At 38.4% G+C, this 18,130-nt stretch overlaps 1 protein-coding gene and 1 pseudogene across 16 annotated transcripts in view; one reads left to right on the top strand and one right to left on the bottom strand.

Moving 5' to 3' along the window:
- LOC138155417 (biogenesis of lysosome-related organelles complex 1 subunit 2 pseudogene) overlaps positions 1–18,130 on the bottom strand; it is a 964,561-nt pseudogene that overhangs the window by 494,893 nt on the left and 451,538 nt on the right.
- STARD13 (StAR related lipid transfer domain containing 13) overlaps positions 1–18,130 on the top strand; it is a 750,493-nt gene that overhangs the window by 720,894 nt on the left and 11,469 nt on the right. For all 16 annotated transcript variants that reach the window (XM_069080650.1, XM_069080653.1, XM_069080652.1 and 13 more), the window contains 5 exons: positions 5,787–5,985; positions 9,715–9,925; positions 10,553–10,667; positions 12,766–12,987; positions 17,817–18,034. In XM_069080650.1, coding sequence (XP_068936751.1) covers positions 5,787–5,985; positions 9,715–9,925; positions 10,553–10,667; positions 12,766–12,987; positions 17,817–18,034 — 965 coding nt within the window. The remainder of the gene's footprint in view (positions 1–5,786; positions 5,986–9,714; positions 9,926–10,552; positions 10,668–12,765; positions 12,988–17,816; positions 18,035–18,130) is intronic.

Genomic DNA, 18,130 nt, shown 5'->3' with positions numbered 1-18,130 from the left:
TGAGCAGGAGGAAGGAAAACAATAGGAAACAGCCGTACAAAATTGAAACAAAAAAAAAAGGACCAAAATGATGTAGGTCAAAAGGAAAAGACCATTCTAGGGTATTTGAAAACAAAGAACATAAGAAAAAAAAAGAGAAAAAAGTAAAATGGGGGAAAAAAATCATCTTTCCAATAACAGCAGCTTCTTTGAATTGAGAAGAATGGTTCATGCTAAGAATTTTGAACCCTAGCCCCAAATAACATAGGTGTAGACCAAAAGGTTGCCATCACTCCCTGGCTCTGAACCACTCAGAGTTGGTTCCTTGACTAATTATGTCTGCTGACAATCCCTACCCCTGCCCCTGTCTAAGCCTCTTTCAAGCCTTGGCCATTGGTTTTTTACTGAGTCTTCTTAGCAGTTGGCAAGCCCAATTCCCTTAACAAGCACTTATTTTAAATACTTGAGTATCGTACTGTGGAACCCTGAAGTACTGCCAAAATTACCACCTCATCTACTCACTGATGCTGAGTAATTTATGTGTGATAAAGTATAACTTATCCATTTTTGGCCCTTGCAGCTGCTTGTAGATGAAATGAGGAAATCTAGCCTTCAATTATGAACCATTTGTATTCAGACATAGCATTGGGTAAGAGGAGGCTCTGTGCCTTTCTTTGTTGGCCGAACTCTAATTTCCTAAATCAACTGTGCACTGAAGAATAGATTGGACTCGACTCATGACAGAGATGAAGGCACTGAAGCTACAGACTAAACCTGTGATATAAACCTGCCACATAATACTTTGTGTAGGTCCCTCTCTATTTCCCCTTCTCTTCACCCTTCCCCCCTTTTCCCTATTCCTTCTCTCTCCTCTCCCCCTCCCCTCCCCTCCCTTTCCTCTCTCCCTCCTTCTCTCCGAAGAAAGCCAACCTTTCTTTATTAACTAAGCTCTTCTCTAAGAAGGGAAAATGGAAGTACTGATAAATATCAGTAAACACCAAAGGGAATTAGCATAAACAGGATGCCATGGAGGAGATTTAATATTATTTAGATCAAATTTGAATTCTAATGCAGCACTGTTTGGTCAACCTATCATTCTAATGGAGTTGTAAGTTTTAGAAGCCTAATTCTGTTGCCAAAGACACTTTGTGCTCAGTACTGAAGGCTGCCCCACATCCCTATCTCTTAGATAAAATGAATGATGTTCCAAAGCCTCACTATTTCAATGACACCTTGAATCCTCTCTCTAAAAGCCTGGTTTGTGGATGGAGGACAAAAGAGGAAGGAAAGGAAAATGGAACCAAAAGGGGGTGGGGGGGGGGAACTTCACTCAATTCTTTTGTCTCTTCATAACATACCCTTTATCCAGGAATGTCAACATGTAGGAGAAATGAATTCATTTGTCTCCATTTGCTAGCTAACCACAGTTGTTTCCTTCTTATAGAATCTGAGTCACATTAAGGGTAGGTTGACTTCCTAAGGTCTCATAACAATTGAATTACTAGGTTGAAAAATAACTATACCAAAGGGATTCTAGTTCCTCTTGTGCTACTTTTAACTAATGCCAGACTAATCTGCACTTGTTCATCAGATTAGAGTGCATCCTTTGTTATAATGGGAACTTGTATTCGCTAAAGAGTGATTTCTCTGTTTTTTTTCTTAGTGTGTTAGGCATGATCAGACATCTCTAGAATATCAGCCAGGACAGTCTTGTTTTCAGTTCTTTCCTCTGTGACAAGGAGCCTACATCAGGCTTCTGATCCATAAAAAAGAGCATTCAAGGGGGCATTTGGTACTTATTAGGCCCAGGAAATGGAAGACTTCCCTCCCCTCACTGAGCTAACCAAAAGAATAATACACTCAAAGTGGGTCAGTGTCATTGGCACCACTCCTGTACCTGATTTAATTTTGTTTGAATATGAACAACTTTCCCTCTTGAATTCTGTCACTAAACAAGTCACCCACCTAAGGAGGCAGGCATAGGCATTTATTAAGCCCCTACTATTTGCCAGGTACTGTTAAGCACTTTGAAATATTATCTCATCTGACCTATTTAAAGGTGGAAAACAGTATATATATAAGTTAGCTAGCTCCTCTGTCGCTTGTTCCTGGGGATGGAGCTAGGGAAGGCCTACCTCTCGGTAGTTAAGACAGAGTATAGCAGCAGTTTTAAAAATATTTTCAGGGCTACCATAATTTTTCACTTCGAAAACAATTTAAGCAATAAGCATAAACAATCTTAGAAACATCCAGTATGTTCAAGGACTTTCCCAAAAAAGCAATGCATGCTGACAACAGAGAGCATATTGATACTTGCCTTTTCTCCAGTTTAAAAAAAAAAAAGGCTTCCTTTCATCCCTTATCATGCTATATGCAAAAGTTTCTCAACCTTTGTTCCACTAAAAAAAAGTATCAAATCTTAAAAAATTGTCAAGGCTGTTGTTGTTATGTAAGTCTTAAGACCACCTATCCTTTAGTCATTTAGAAAAGGGTTCTCTAGGATATAAAATCAAGACAAATTAACAAAACCTCAAATATTTCCACACACCCCTATAGGAATAAGAGTACATTCATAGCAGGTTAGGGCCAGAATTCTAGGCAGTGCATGCACCTGTCCATCCTTAGACTATCTTTAAAAGCCTAAGTTAGAAGAAGTAATAGAGCATGTTTAAAATAATTAAATTCACATTTGGGGATGTTTGCTGAAGACAGTAACTTAGAAATGGCACAATGGAGAGAAAACATCCTTGGGGTATGTACATGCATATTAATATATACAGAGAGATGCAAGACACAACAGACAAAAGAGAAAATGTCCCTGTTGTTTACAACAGCAGCATGTGGGCTTAATTCTTAGGCCTCTGTCACTTTCACTTTCTCTGCTATAAGCTAAAAGGGAAAACGGTAGTAATGATTCTCAAGTGGGATGATGGCAGCTCACATAGGAATAAATATTTATGAGTCATGCTCAAGGATTCACCTCCAGGTTATTTTGATTCTGAAAACTCTAGCACAGTACAGCCCCTATGGTTACAGGGCTGCTTCCAGAATTACCACTTGCTTTAGAAAAATAAGTAAAAGTAAACGTATTGAAGATAGAGCTCACTAACCCTCCACTAATAATCCCTTCCAAGTCTTGACTTTGTCTTTTGACAGGGTCTGTTTTTGTTCTCATGCAGCTTGACAGAATTTGGAATATCTGAGAAAGAAACATGGTTAGATTTTTTTTTTCCCAAGGAGTGCTACCTAAACCATGTAGCTAATCACACTATATAAAAGGCTTTGTTTCCTGACTACATGCAAAACTTTTTAAATTAACTGACAGTTCCGCTGAGAAAAGCCATGCACATGCTGATCTTTTGGATTAGGTAGATAAGATTTGGCATAGGAGGAAATATTGCTATGTGTTCTTTTATTGCCACAGAATGTATCAGGGAATCATTTCCCTTGTGCTCCTTCCAGCTGACATTTACATAGACCTGAACATTTGCTAATTCTTTGAAATCTTTCCCTTGCTGTTAACTGCAATTTAAAATAGACACAGCTTTCCATCTGGAACAACAAACAGGACCCCTACAAAGACACTGGAACCTTTAGCAAAGTTTGCCTACCCCAGAGGACAATTGTTTATTGCACATTTGCATTTTTGTTTTTTAAGCAGGGTGGGGAGCAATAAAGGCTTACTGTCCCTGTTCACTTTGCATTTCAAAAATTTTAAATTGTGCTTTAAAAATAGCAGTAATAATAGCAAACATTCATGTAATGTTTTAAGGTTTGCAAAGCATATAATAACAACCCTGCAAGGTGGGGGGCTAGTATTATTTCCATTTTACAGAGAAAGAAACTGAAACTCAGAGGTTTAGTGACCTATCCAGAGCTAGTAAGTATCCAAGGCAGGATTCATACTCAGATGCAAAGTTCTTCCTGATTTCAAGTGCTGCCAGGTAAAAATTCAAACACCCTGCTCTTGCAGCTTTATCTCCTTCTGCTTTGTTTCAGCCAAACTGGATGCTGAGCTTTATCCACATTATTCTCTAGCCAAGGTGGGCCAACCCCCATCTCCTTGTCAAATTCTTCCTCACATAGGATTATAGAGTTAGAGCTGGATTGGGGGTTGGGGCCACCTCAGAAAACATATAATCTAAACCTCTCATTTTACAGACGAAGAAACTTAGATCCATAAAAATTAAATAGTTCAAGGTCACATAGATGGTAAGCATGGTGGAATTTGAACTTGGGTCCTATGACTGCAGAAGGAAGGTGGGTGACGTAGAGTCAAGAATCGGGTCAGGTGAGGAATGAATGACCTGGAGTCAAGAGGACCTGAGTTCAAATCCAGGCTCAGACACACACTAGCTGTGTGACCCTGGGTAAGTCACTTATCCCTATTTGCCTCAGTTTCCTCATCTGCAAAATGAGCTGGAGAAGGAAATGGCAAACCACTCCAGTATCTTTGCCAAGAAAACCCCAAATGAGGTCACAAAGAGTTGGACATAACAACTTTATAGGCCTACAAAGCCAGTCAGCATTCTTTCCACTGTACCATACCCTTCCTTAATCCTCCTAGCTATTGATAATTTCTTCTTCCTTGGGTTTCATAATAGCACTTGCTTTTTCCCTTTATGCACTTATGTTATTTCATATTGTGTCTTTACAACATTCTCCTTTTAGGTTGTGAATTTCTGGGGACAGAGATTAGGTATTTTTTTTAGTCTATATCTTCACCAGCACCTAGCACACTGATTTGTACATAACTGGTACTTGATAATTATTTGGGTGAGTTTAAATTTTGTTGAATGTATACACAACAGATCTTATATTAGTTTGTATTATTTAACACTATTTATGTGATTTCACAATAACACGGGATTCCAGAAATGGAAAGGCATCCATCTTGCTTTTAGGGCCATGTTCTACTCACCCCATCTGATATTGGTGACTTAAGTCCCCTTTTTCTCCATTATACATTTCAGCAATAACAGTAGAAAAAGCAACATCAGTAGCACATGTTGGGGGTCCCTAGCCTAGGCACTGTGTCTACAAAAGAGGTATAGTTGGGGAGTTGTTTCTCCAAACCATGAAAAAAGTGGTTTCGTTACTTTATTTTTTTTGTCCAGTTGTTTTAGTTATGTCCAGCTCTTCATGACTTCATTCAAAGTTTTCTTGGCAAAAATATTGGAGTGTTTTGCCATTTCCTTCTCTAGCTCATTTTACAGATGAGGAAACTGAGGTAAACAGTTAAGTGACTTGCCCAGGGTCACATAGCTAGTAAGTGTGGAGGTCAGGTTTGATCTCAGGTCCTCTTGGCTTCTGGGCAGTCCTCTATACATATAAAAGAATAAATAAGCACAAGACAATGTGTTCTAAGTTTTAGATGAATATTACAGACAATAAACTCTACAGTGGTTCAAAAAAGGGGATAAATTGAATGAAATGTTTGTACTAATTTAAATTACCATAGCATTGCCATTCAGAACAATTTATTATGAATTTAACCATCAGCAAGCATAAATGTTTCTATGTGCAAAGAACAAAAAGATTTTATGTGACATAAACTATTACATTGTTTTGGGGGGGAGATTGTTGTGTTATTTTTTTAAACAAACTCCACCTTAAAATTCAACAAGGTGGCAACAAAATTGTCCATTGTTATTTTATTTCCTGAAAATTTCTGCAAATAATGATAGTGGTCAAGGAAAAAGAAAATATCTTTGTCCTTCTGTCACCTCTTTGTTCCATCCTGGAATAAAATTTAATCTAATGAGTTGTTTGATGTTGTGCCTAAGCATTTATTTGGGTTGTTTCAGGTGGGTCTGTTTCGGAAATCAGGAGTGAAGTCTCGAATCCAAGCCTTGCGTCAAATGAACGAGACCTTCCCTGAGAATGTCAGCTACGAGGACCAGTCTGCTTACGATGTGGCAGATATGGTCAAACAATTCTTTCGGGACCTGCCAGAACCACTCTTTACAAGCAAACTAGGAGAAACTTTCCTCCATATTTATCAGTGTAAGTTGGTACTCACAACAATTAGTTCCCTTTAGTATAAGGCTAACGAGATAATTTTTTGATATAAGATTCTAAAGTCTCCATGGATTTGGGGCCAAGTCAGGTTGAAGTTAGGTTGAAGTCCACAGTTTTAAATTGCCTTTCCAAAGGTAAAGGAGTGGAGGCTGGGTGATGGTATGGAGGCAGAGTTATCTATAAAATCTATATTTTAAAAAATAATTTCACTCCTTTGGAAGAGTAGGAAATTCAAACTCAAATATAAAATATTTGAAGATAAATTGACAATAAGCAAAAAATAAATGAGACTATTTTCATTACCCATCAGATATACTAGCTAAATGCCATGTTCCTATTTTTATTTTCTTTGTTTATATTGTCACTCATTTTCCCTAAGAAATGGTCACACTGGAAGGTCTAAGAATATTTTACCTCTCCATGAGGAGGTACCTTTAATTAAAACATGCATTTTAATGATCACTATTTTGTTTTTTTTCTCCCCTTAATCAGAGGACAGTGCCCATTATAGGATGTAGCAGATACCAGAAATATAAACATGAGTCTTCTCTGGGGTTAGTGATTTTATTAAAATAAACTGTTGTGATGAAGAAATCCCAATGCACTAAAGCTACACATTTGGCCCTATTGAATACAGAGGTTTTTACTGGTTGACTGTGTAGCAGTCCTTTTAAAGTTGTTAATGGCACAAGATTTATATAATTTGTAAGGAATGTCTTTGAAGAGAAGTCTGTACTTACAGTTCTCAGAATCTGTAATGGTAGAAGTTAAAAAATATTGTAATCAGTATTAGAAAAAATGGTACCAGTGGATGCCCCTAAATTGACTTGACTTTGACAAAGTTTATATGTTCAAATGATACCCAGGAAGGATAAATGACATACATTATCTTGCTGAATAAGTGCAGCTATCAGATGAGATAATCACCAGGAGACAGCTCAGAAGTCTTCAGTTTTCAAGTACACTATACCTGCAGTTGACTGGAAATACTAGACACAAAACATCGATGGAAATTAATTCTCATGTTAAATTAGACACTGATTTTTGCTAAAGCTAGCTTGCTTCCCAGAAATATTTGTGGGGTCTGAGCATCCAATCTAGGGAACTAAACCTCAACAGCGAAGATGCAAGGAAAGGTGGAAACCTGCATTTATTATATTCTGTGTTCTGGGCACTGTGCTAAGCAAATTACAAGCAAAAAGACAATACCTGCCCTCAGGGAGCTTGCATTCTAATGGGGGAAGGCAGAAAATGGAACTGGTAAAGGTGTGGCAATAAAGGTGTGGGGGGCATGGTTTTGAAGTCCAGAGAAAGTCAGCAACAGGACCAGAAGTACTTGAAGAAAGACCGGCCTGGGCCCCTCCACAAAATGGAAGCTCCAGTAGGAACTCTTCAGTGGGAGAAGTGGGAACCAGGCGTTACAATGCAAAAACCTGGCCCAAAGTAAGTGGTCAAGGAGTGAAGAAAAGTTGAGTTTCAGTCCCTTGTAGAAATTACAGAGGTTAGAAATTGAATGAGATTCTTTGGTTGGGAAAGATAGATCTGCTCATAGTCCCATAAGCCTCAGGGCAAATTGGAATGGAGTGGGGCAGGGAGGGAATGAATTAAGAGTTCTTTGTTAGACAAAAGTATATCTTTGTCACCTAAGAAGCAGTAGATTCCTGTATGATAGACATTTCGCTAGATGGCTGCTGATAGGAATGACTCCTCAAAGCTGTCAGCTTATTATCTGTGAAGAGTTTAACCTAAGTGCTGAATTGCTTCCTTTCACAAAGAAAACTTAGAAGACAAATATTGCCAGACTCCTGAAGCTGAGGGTATTGTCATTCCATCCAGCGGAGTATTGTGCAGCCCTTCTAGGAGCCCACCGGAATGCGCTTGATCTCAGTGGAGAAAACCTCATCTCCAAGGCTTTCCATTAGCTGGGCTGTTTCTTTCATTCTATTGCTTGTTTACTTTGGGATGTGCATGGGAGCTTCCCTCTTGCTTCTCTGTGTTTTCTAAGGCAAATACTGGGGGAGGAAGTTTAATGAGCCATGGCTAAAAGTTTGAGTTAAAAAAAGCCCCATACACCATTTGTATGGTGTTTATGAAGAACACACGCATATACTCTTTGTCTTGTGTCTGTCTGCCTCTTTCCCTCTTTATGTGTGTGTCTATCTCTGTGTCTGTGCATGTCTCTATCTGTATGTCTCTGTCTCTTTGTACATTTATCTGTCTCTGTGTCTGTGTGTGCATGTTCCTGTATATGTACATGTCTTGTCTCCCTGTGTGTATTATTTACCATTCTGGTATAAGTCTATACAAGACAGTTCTGACCTCACCTGACCTGATTTTTGACTTCTGAATTTCAGAACCATGCCTCTTGAATTGCTGGCTCATTTTGGAACTTCCCTCATTGCCTGGACCATCCTTTGCTCCCCAGTAGCCCATTCATGCTGGAATATCCCTCTGGGCCCACCCCACTTTTCCCATGGATTTGTTCCAGCTGGGACCCCCATTTTGTGGAAAGGGCCAGGCTGGGCTACCTTCATTCCCTTCTTATCTTCATTACTGACTTTCTAACCATGGTACCACACTGGGTACCCTCATTTCTGTGCCCCCACCCCAAGCTTTTCAGCTCCCTCTAATGTGTTGTCTTTCCCCATTAGAATGTAAGCTCCTTGAGAGCAGGGACTCCTTTAGTTTTGCTTGTCCAGCAAAACCAGTGCTCAGCACAGTGCCTACCACTTAAATGCTTGTTTCCTTTCTCCTACTTTCAGACACTGGTGCTACAAACAGTCATAAAGCCTTTCGAAGTCAATTTCCAGCCAGTCTAGGGGACTGGAGTCAGGAAGTCCATCCAAACTAAAAGCACTATTTTCCCCAAATAATTTGGCTACAGAATATTTTGAAACTTGAATTATATGAACAGAATCCACTTGAGCTAATGCAGGGGACTTGGTAGAATACTTGCAGAGTAGAGGGTGAAAATTTTTGGAGTAAAATAGGCATCAGGAGATCATCAGTCAACAAGTATTTATTAAACACCTGCCATGTGCCAAGTATCATGCCAGGGGCTGGTACACAGGTACAAAGAAATAAACAATTCCTGCCAACAATGAGCTTAGGTGCCATCTAGCCCAGTCCACCCATTTTATAGAGAAAGAAACTGAGGCCCAGGGAGGGTGAGAGGTAGTGAATGTCAGAGATGGGATTTGATCCCAGATCCTCTTGTTCTAAAGCCAGTGCTTTTTCCATTGTGCCATGTATTCTCTTTTCATATTAGACCTCTCTTCATGGTGTGTTCATTATTTAATATTACAGTATTTTATTTCATAAATAACATCTTAGAAAAATATCACTAACATTTTAATTTTTTTCACAGAACCCCTATTTTTATCACTCAAAATGCTCCTGCAGAATCAAGTTTGGGAAACAACTGAAAAGTATCATATTTCAGTTGCCACAACAACCACCATGTTACCAGCCTTTCACTTTTCAAAATTTGCCATATTCAGCAATTTTATTGTTCCATCTTTCTCAGGTCTCAGGACCCTCGGTTTTCAAGGATGGGATCTCTCTAGATCCTACAAATGTAAAGACCATTTGTGTTCATTAAATTGTAATGGACTCGGCAGCCCTGAAAGAGAAACACGAACTTCAGCATAAGCATCTTCTTAGCTTGTTTGGAACGTACATCTCACAGACGGGTCCTTGTCTTTCCTTCCTCAGATGTTCCAAAAGATCAGCGTCTCCAGGCGGTACAGGCTGCCATCATGTTGCTGGCAGATGAAAACAGAGAGGTCTTACAGACTCTGCTGTGTTTCCTGAATGACGTTGTCAATTTAGTGGAAGAAAATCAGATGACACCTATGAACCTGGCTGTGTGTCTGGCCCCTTCCCTTTTCCATCTCAATTTATTAAAGAAAGAAAGTTCCCCAAGGTGGGTTTTTCATAACAGTAGCAGGAATTGTTTAGGGAGTAGGGGTGGTCTGGGGATTCCCAACCTAGCTCTGTCCCAGGGGCATAAAAATCTTGTTCATTGTACTTCAAACTTGAGTATGGCAGCACTTTTATTGAGTAAGAAAATTTTGCAAGGCAATTTAATTTTGGTAACTTAAATTCATTGAATTTATCATGATGTCATTTAGGAGAACGACTTTGAGCTTGTCTAGGAAGGTTTATGAGTTGTATTCTTTTTTGTGGTGTAGGAAGGGAAGAAGGCGAAGTTATGTGTCATAAACTCTCATGGGCAGGCTACACTGAAAACCAAAACATGGAACCATGCAATTAAGTGTTTCAAATCTTGGAAAATAGTTCCTTTGCTCCCCACGTAATTGTTAGTATCCCCATCTTTTCCCAAGCCTTTCAATTACAAATAATTAAAGTGGCAGGGATCCAGCCTAATTCAGAATATCTAAGACGTGTGGTAATCATCTTTGTTTAGAAATGAGAAAGTTTGGAATCTGGCTAGCATCTGGTAACAAATGGAAACCAGGAGGGAAGGGCTCTGGGTCCCAAAAATATATTTGGTCTTACATTAAATTATGACATTGGCATTCAATTACAGAGTGATACAGAAGAAATATGCTACGGGCAAGCCAGATCCGAAGGACCTCAATGAGAATCTGGCAGCCACTCAGGGACTTGCCCACATGATAATAGAATGTGACAAACTTTTTGAGGTGAGTGAACGACTCTGGCAGCATTCTTTGTAGTTCTTGGAACTTGATGAGACACTCGGAATATTTAAAATATTTATGGTTTGTACTTGTTTGTTCCCCCATTTACTTCATATTAATAATAGCACCTTGTATTTCTCTAGCATTTGCTTGAAAAAGCTCAGACATAAGCCTTCAGGTGGAGATTCTGATTAGTTACAAACACCATAGGCCTCATGACAGCTTTCACGAATATCAGGAAACAGTTTTGGTGGCCTGTTCATTGTATCCCAGTTATCTGAATTCCCTTTTAGATTTGACTAGATTCAGTATTTCTTGTCACTAATAAACACTGTTCATGTTCCTGTTTGGTAGCTGATGGATGCATTTGAACAGTTGGTGAACTAGACTCTTGGGACATTTTTAAACTGGTAAAGTGTTTTGGGAAAGTGTAAAGAGAAAAAGGTACAGGTACTGTGTTAAAAAAAAAAAAAAGGAAATTATTGGCTACGCAATAGGCTTTATAGGATCCAATCTTACTCATACCTGGCCTGTTGCTGAGTCTAGAACTAGACCCATAATAATAATTGTTCACTTGTAAATAAACATATTATTATATATTTACATATGCTTATATGTGTGTATGTGTACATATGCTGTGCTTTACATTTATTAAGGATTTTTGCAGTCATTTTCATATTTTCATTCAGTCCTCGCCACATCATCATCATCATTTGGAACACCTTGTATTGTATTTTAAGTTTTGCAAACACTTTACAAATATCTCACTTTATCCTCACAAAACCTCTGTGAGGGAGTTGCTAGTATTATCTGTTTTAGAGATGAGAAAACTTAGATAGACAAATGTTAAGTGAGTTGCCTGGAGTCATACAGCTAGTAAGTGTCTGGGACTGGATCTCAGCTTGGGTATTCTGACTCCAGGTCCTGTGTTCTCTGTGCACTGCACTGCCTGTGAAATAGGTTGGGAAAGCCTTATTGACTGCATTTTGCAAAGGATGAAACTGAGGCTGAGAAATATTGTTGACTGATCCAGAATCATGGGCCTAGGAAGTGGCAAGTGTTTCCAGGTCTTTAGAGTCAAAGCTCAATATTGTTTTTGTTTTCCTTTTTTAATTATTAAAAGCTTAAATAATAAGAAAAGAAACATTCAATAAAGAAAAAGAAACTTCAATACAAAATTAGAAAAGAAAAAATAAGGGGCGGCTAGGTGGCTCAGTGAATAGAGCAGAAGCCCTGGAGTCAGGAGGACCTGAGTTCAAATTCAGCCTCAGACACTTGACACAATTACTAGCCGTGTGACTTTGGGCAAGTCACTTAACCCCAATTACCCTGCAAAAAGAAGAAAGAAAAAATAACATGTCATGTACACAGCAGAACATAAGAAAGAATTCAAAATATATAGCAATAAATTTCCATTTCAAGAAAGCCTATATAATGAATACTACATGATATGTTGAGAGATGTCCATCTTTGCTTTCTTATAAGTTTTCTTTTGTTCTCTGCTGTGTATTTTTTACTTTCATTTTTCCACCCTTCCTTTCCCCCTCAGCCCAGAAGGCTACAATTAAGTACAGATATATTTTTATAGAGATATATACATAACACTTATACATATATACACCACATACAACAAAGTCCAATATTCTTTATACTTTTTCATACATCTTCTTGAATCAAACTGATTGAGAATAGATTAAGAATCAAATAAAAAAGAAATGGAAAGAAAAATAAGAGGAATCATTGAAAGATATCTCCATAAATATTATTTCAGTAATATATTACCTGTATTTCTTATCTCCCAAAAACAGTGTTAATATGAGCAGTAATAATTGGTGGGAGGAAAAAATAAATTAGACAAATAAAATGCCTAATATCTATCAGTTGGTCTAGTAGATTGTAAACTTTTCAAGGGCAAGGACTCTAGTGGATGCTTTGTAAATGTTTGTGGCTTAATTGATTTATCTCCTCAGTGCCTGACGTGATGCCTTATACATAGTAGGAGTACAGTAAACATTTGTTTAATGAGTGGTTATGAATGAAAAGATTTTTGAAAAACTAAACATTTTTTTCACTTAAATCTGTTGGCCATCCTCTGGAATAGGTCCCACATGATATGGTAGCTCAGTCTCGTAACTCTTATATGGAAGCTGAAATCCATTCTCCAACACTGGAAGACCTGGGAAAACAGCTGGAAGAGAATGGAGGAAATTTCCATGTGTACCTGGAACATCTCATCCAGGGTCTACAGAAAGAAGCAAAGGAAAAATTCAAAGGATGGGTCACTTGTTCAAGTGCAGACAGTACAGACCTTGCTTTCAAAAAGGTAATTTCCTGAGTTAATTGACCCCAAAACACTTCTACCAGATAAGCAATTAAGACTTTGTCTTGTTCCCAGGAATGAAACTAAAAAGTGGGTGGAAATTGCTTAGAGTTAGATCAGAATTTGATATAATGAAAAACTGCCAGATAGAGTTGCTCAAAAGTGAGAGGAAATGGGGGTGGCTAGGTGGCCCAGTGAATCATCCATCAGCCTGGAGTCAGGAGGACCTGAGTTCAAATCCAGACTCGGACACTTAACACAAAAACTAGCCGTGTGACTTTGGGCAAGTTGCTTAACCCCAATTGCCCTCCAAAAAGCTAAAATAAAAAAAAAATGAGAGGAGAAGGATGACAGACTCTGAGTTGGAAGATCTTAGAGATCATCTGATCCAGCTGATAAACAAGTGCCCATCCAACTTTTTTCTTGAGTACTTCCAGGGAGGGAAAACTCACTGCCTGCTAAAGAAGCCCATTTTACTTCTGGGCAGCTCTAGGTGTTGGGAAGTTTTTCTTTACATCAAGCACAAGCCTGCCTCTATGTAGTTTCCTACCTGTTGTTTATTCTCTCTGGGTGGGGAGGACACTATTTTAATAAGAAAAAAATTCAAAACAGTTTGATCAGATTAATTGAATTTATCAGTATGTTATTTAAGAACCAAGATGAACTGAGTAGAGAAACTTAAAAGTTTTGTGCATCTTTTTTGTGGTAGGGGAAGGAAAGGAAGAAGAAAAAGTCATTGTAATTGCTCTTCTACTTCAGAATCCTTTAAATCCCTGAGGCAAGAACTCTTAACCTGATATCTGTGAATTTGTTTTTTTTTTATATTTTGATTACTGTAGGTCAGTGTAATTGGCTTCCTCTGTAATCCCATATGTATATGTAGGTGTGTATATATACACACACATATATGTATGTATACATATATATATATATATTTATGCATTTTAAAACTTTTTTTTCTTAGGACTCCACAGGCTTTACTAGACTTCCAGAAGGATCTGTGACACACAAAAAGATTATGAACCCTTGTCCTAAGTCTTCTTTTTTTCCAAGATAAAACATCCCATTTCCTTAACCAATCTTCCTATGACACAATCTCAAGATCCTTCACTGCTTGGTTGCCCTCCTGCCTAGTCATTGCCAACTTGGCAATGTCCTCCATCAAATAAGACTCCCATAACTGAAGCCAGTAGTGCAGATGTGGTCTGATCCAGGAAGTTTACAAGAAGACTATCAACTCTCAGGATCTGAACCCATTCTCTGTTTTAATGCAACCTAAGGCTTGCCACCGTAGAACACCATTGATTCATGTTGAATGTATACTCCAGTAAAACATCAACTCTTTTGTCTAGCCATACCTCTCACTTCTCATTATGCTCCCTTCCTGGTCTTGACCCAGTAGTTAACCAGTTCAGTGCTGCACCTACCTCCAGTCTTGAACAGCTTTTTCCCCCTTGTCCTATTACAATTCATGCCCTGTCAATCCTCAGCCCTGAGTCTCCCTTATTTTCTGCTTTCTTGGTTCCGACTGGTAAACTGCTAAATGCTTCTGGAAGAAGTGATACAGCTGTGCCTACCAGGTTCACTAATAATCCTAATTGGGCCCCTACTACTGCACAGGAATCCCTTTTATTCTTCCTTGATTGATTATCATGCTCCCACAATAGCTCTTACAAATCTTCTCCCACAACCCCACCACATATTCTCTCTCAGGAGACAGTTTCTACTCCTACTTTACTGAGAAGACTGAGGCAATTCTTCATAAGCTTCTTAATCTCCCTATTTCATACCTCAGCCCCTTTTTATCTTCACCGGTCTTCCCTTCTGGATGAAGTGGCTCTTCTTGCCAGAGCAATGTCTTTCCTTCCAATTTCCTCAAGGAGTTTGCACTCTCTTTCATCTTTATTCTTTCCCTTTCTATAGGCCCCTGCTTCCTAAACAACATGTTAAGTTTTCTTCCATTCTTTAAAAACCTTTATTTGACTCTACCACTCCCTCAGGTTACTATCTCATGTCACTCCTCATATTCACTGCTAAATTCCTTGTCTTCTCTCACTATTAGTGCTTCGTCTTCTCCTCACTTCATGCAACCTAGATTCCAACTCTACTACTCTATCCAGATCACTGTCCCAAAAGTCACTAGTGATTTCTTTACTGCTGAATCTAATGTCCTTTCCTCAGACTTCATGCTCCTAACCTCCCTGTAGATTCTGACATTTACTGAGAGCCCTAGATACAAGCTTGGCTTTCATGATTATATCCTCTCTTAGTTCACCTTTGACCTTTTCAAACTTCCTTGCTGGATCATCATCCATATGAATATCCTTCCCTCTAAGCAAATGTGTGCCCCAAGGATCAGTCCTGGTTCTTCTCTTCATTCTCCTTGTTCATATCTGCTCCCTGGGTTCTACTCCCTTGCCCTATGCAATTTATATTCAGATATGTGTGTATATATACATATACATATACACATATACATGTATCTCCAACCCTAATCTCTGTCTCATAAACTCCCACTGCCTATTAGATATCTTGAAGGTTTTTGCAGTCATCATTTCCACATGGAATTTATTATAATGTTTCCTCCCCACCACTCTGCCCTTCCTCCAAATTTCCCTGTTCATATCATGAGCATCATCATCCTTACTTTATTCTAGGTTCAAAACCTTCAAGTCAATTTCCTCTTCTGCCAACTCCAAATGGAATGTACGCTCTTTGAGGTCAAAGACTTTCCATTTTTTTTAGCAGATGTAGGTGCTTAATAAAGCAATCTACACATACATCATTATGAAAGGTAAACAAGTAAATAAGTAGCAGTATGACATGGATAAATGGCAAGTCTTGTAGTCAGAAAGACCTGGTTGAAGTCCCACTACTGATATATTCTGGCTGTGTCATTGTTACTATGGGCAAATCACTTATGCTCTCAGCGCTCTAGGCAGTTCTCTACAATAACATGTAACAGAACAATTGGTGATTTACTTTGGTCAAGATAGTTTCCTTATCAGGAGTTCTTTACATTATTAAATATTGGGTCTGGGTCTTTAAAAAAAAAAGAGAGGACTCTTCTCAGCAATGCAGTGATATAAGTCAATCCCAAAAGACTCATGATGGAGAGAATTATGTGCATCCAGAGAAAGAACTAGAAAGAACTAAGTTTATATCCAGGTGGAAGCAAAATACCTGATCTTTTTCCTTCTCTTATTTAGTTTTATGTCCTCTTTACCATTTTTCATTCCAGCTGGTACAATCCGTCCTTATAACCTGACTAATGTATAATGTGAAAGTATTTACAGATCCTATACTTCCATACTTCATACATATGTACTTCATACATACTATATACATATAAGACTATATGCCACCATGGGGGGGAGGGGAGGGGGGAGACAAAATGTGAAACTCAAGGAATTGTGGAATTGAACCCTGTAAACTAAAAGGAAACAAACAAATTAATTTAAATAAATAAGTAAATTTTTGAAAAAGAGAGAGAAAAGAAATACAAATAATTTTTAGGAGGGGTACAGAGTCAGGGTAAGCAACTAGGGTTAAGAAGGGGATGAATCAGGAAATATCTTTAGTCTTGAACTAAATTTGAAGGAAGAGAGGGATTCAGTGAGGGTGGAAGTGAGGAGAGAGTACACTTTCAGGTGTGAGGCAAAAGCATGGAGATGGGAGATGGAATGTTGTATGTGAAGATTAACAAGCAAACAAATTTGGCTAGATCATGCAGTGCATGAAGGGAAATAATTGGAGCCACTATATGAAGGATGATTTTAAATGGCAAAGAGAAGGATTTATATTTTATTCAAAGGGCACTAAGGTGGCATTGGGACCTTTTTGATCATGGCAATAGCATAGTTAGTCTGTGCAGCTTTATGGAAAATGTATCAGAGAAAAGAGCTATAAAACTGTGCATACCCTTTGACCCAGCAATACCACTTCTAGATCTGTATTCCAAAGAGATCATAAAAAAGGGGAAATGACAAAATATTTATAGCAGCTCTTTTTGTGGTGGCAAAGAATTGGAAATTGAGGGAATTCCCATCAATTGGGGAATGACTGAGCCAGTTGTGGTATATGAATGTAATGGAATACTATTGTGCCATAAGAAATGATGAGCAGACCAATTTCAGAAAAACATGGAAAGACTTACTTTTACTGATATAAAATGAAGTGAGCAGAACCAGGGAAACTTTGTACTCAATAATAGCAGTATTGTGGAATTATCAGCTGATTAACTTCGCTCTTCTCAGCAATGCAATGATCCAAGACAGTTCCAAAAGATGCGTGATAAAAAATGCTATCCATATCCAGAGAAAGAACTGATGGAGTCTGAATGCAGATCAGAGCATACTATTTTCACTTTATTTTTTGTAGTTTTTTTTTCCAGTTCTGTTTTCTTATATGACATGACTAATATGGAACCGTTTTACATGATTGCACATATATAAACTATATCAAATTTCTTACTGTCTTATGGAGGAGGGAGAGGGGAGAAAATTTGGAACTCAAAATTTCATTTCAGAAATGAATGTTAAAAATTGTCTTTATGTGTAATTGGGGAAAAAAAATACTATGTAAGAGAAAAAAATGGATTGGAGAAAGGAAAGATCAGAGCTGGAGACCACTTAGGAAGCAACTGCAGTTGTTTTTAAATGCATGGAAAGACATGCCAAATTCTCAGAAGCTTGCTTTTTAGCCTGAGGACACCTTTTAAGATCACTATTGAATTTGAGAGATTTCTTAGGTCCACACACACCCCAACCCATCCCTCACCAGTGATACCATCTATAATTATTAGACAATATCTTTTGGTTTATTTCTCAAAGGTCGGAGATGGAAATCCACTGAGGCTCTGGAAGGCTTCCGTGGAAGTAGAAGCTCCCCCCTCAGTGGTGTTGAACCGAGTGCTGAGAGAGCGTCACCTTTGGGATGAAGATTTTGTGCAGTGGAAGATTGTGGAGACATTGGACAAGCAGACAGAAGTCTACCAATATGTATTGAACAGTATGGCTCCTCATCCTTCTAGAGACTTCGTGGTTCTGAGGTAAGGCTGCTTTCCTTCCCTTAGTACCTTCCATTTCTTTTCTTTCCTCAATATATGTAATAATCATACCTGTATTTATAGTGCCAGTCCTTGACA

This window comes from Petaurus breviceps, unplaced genomic scaffold (genome assembly GCF_028583685.1).
Source record: "Petaurus breviceps papuanus isolate PSGF00001 unplaced genomic scaffold, PetGlider_PUasm1.0 91133, whole genome shotgun sequence".
Lineage (NCBI taxonomy): Eukaryota > Metazoa > Chordata > Mammalia > Diprotodontia > Petauridae > Petaurus > Petaurus breviceps.
This window is presented reverse-complemented; position numbering and strand designations above follow the sequence as displayed.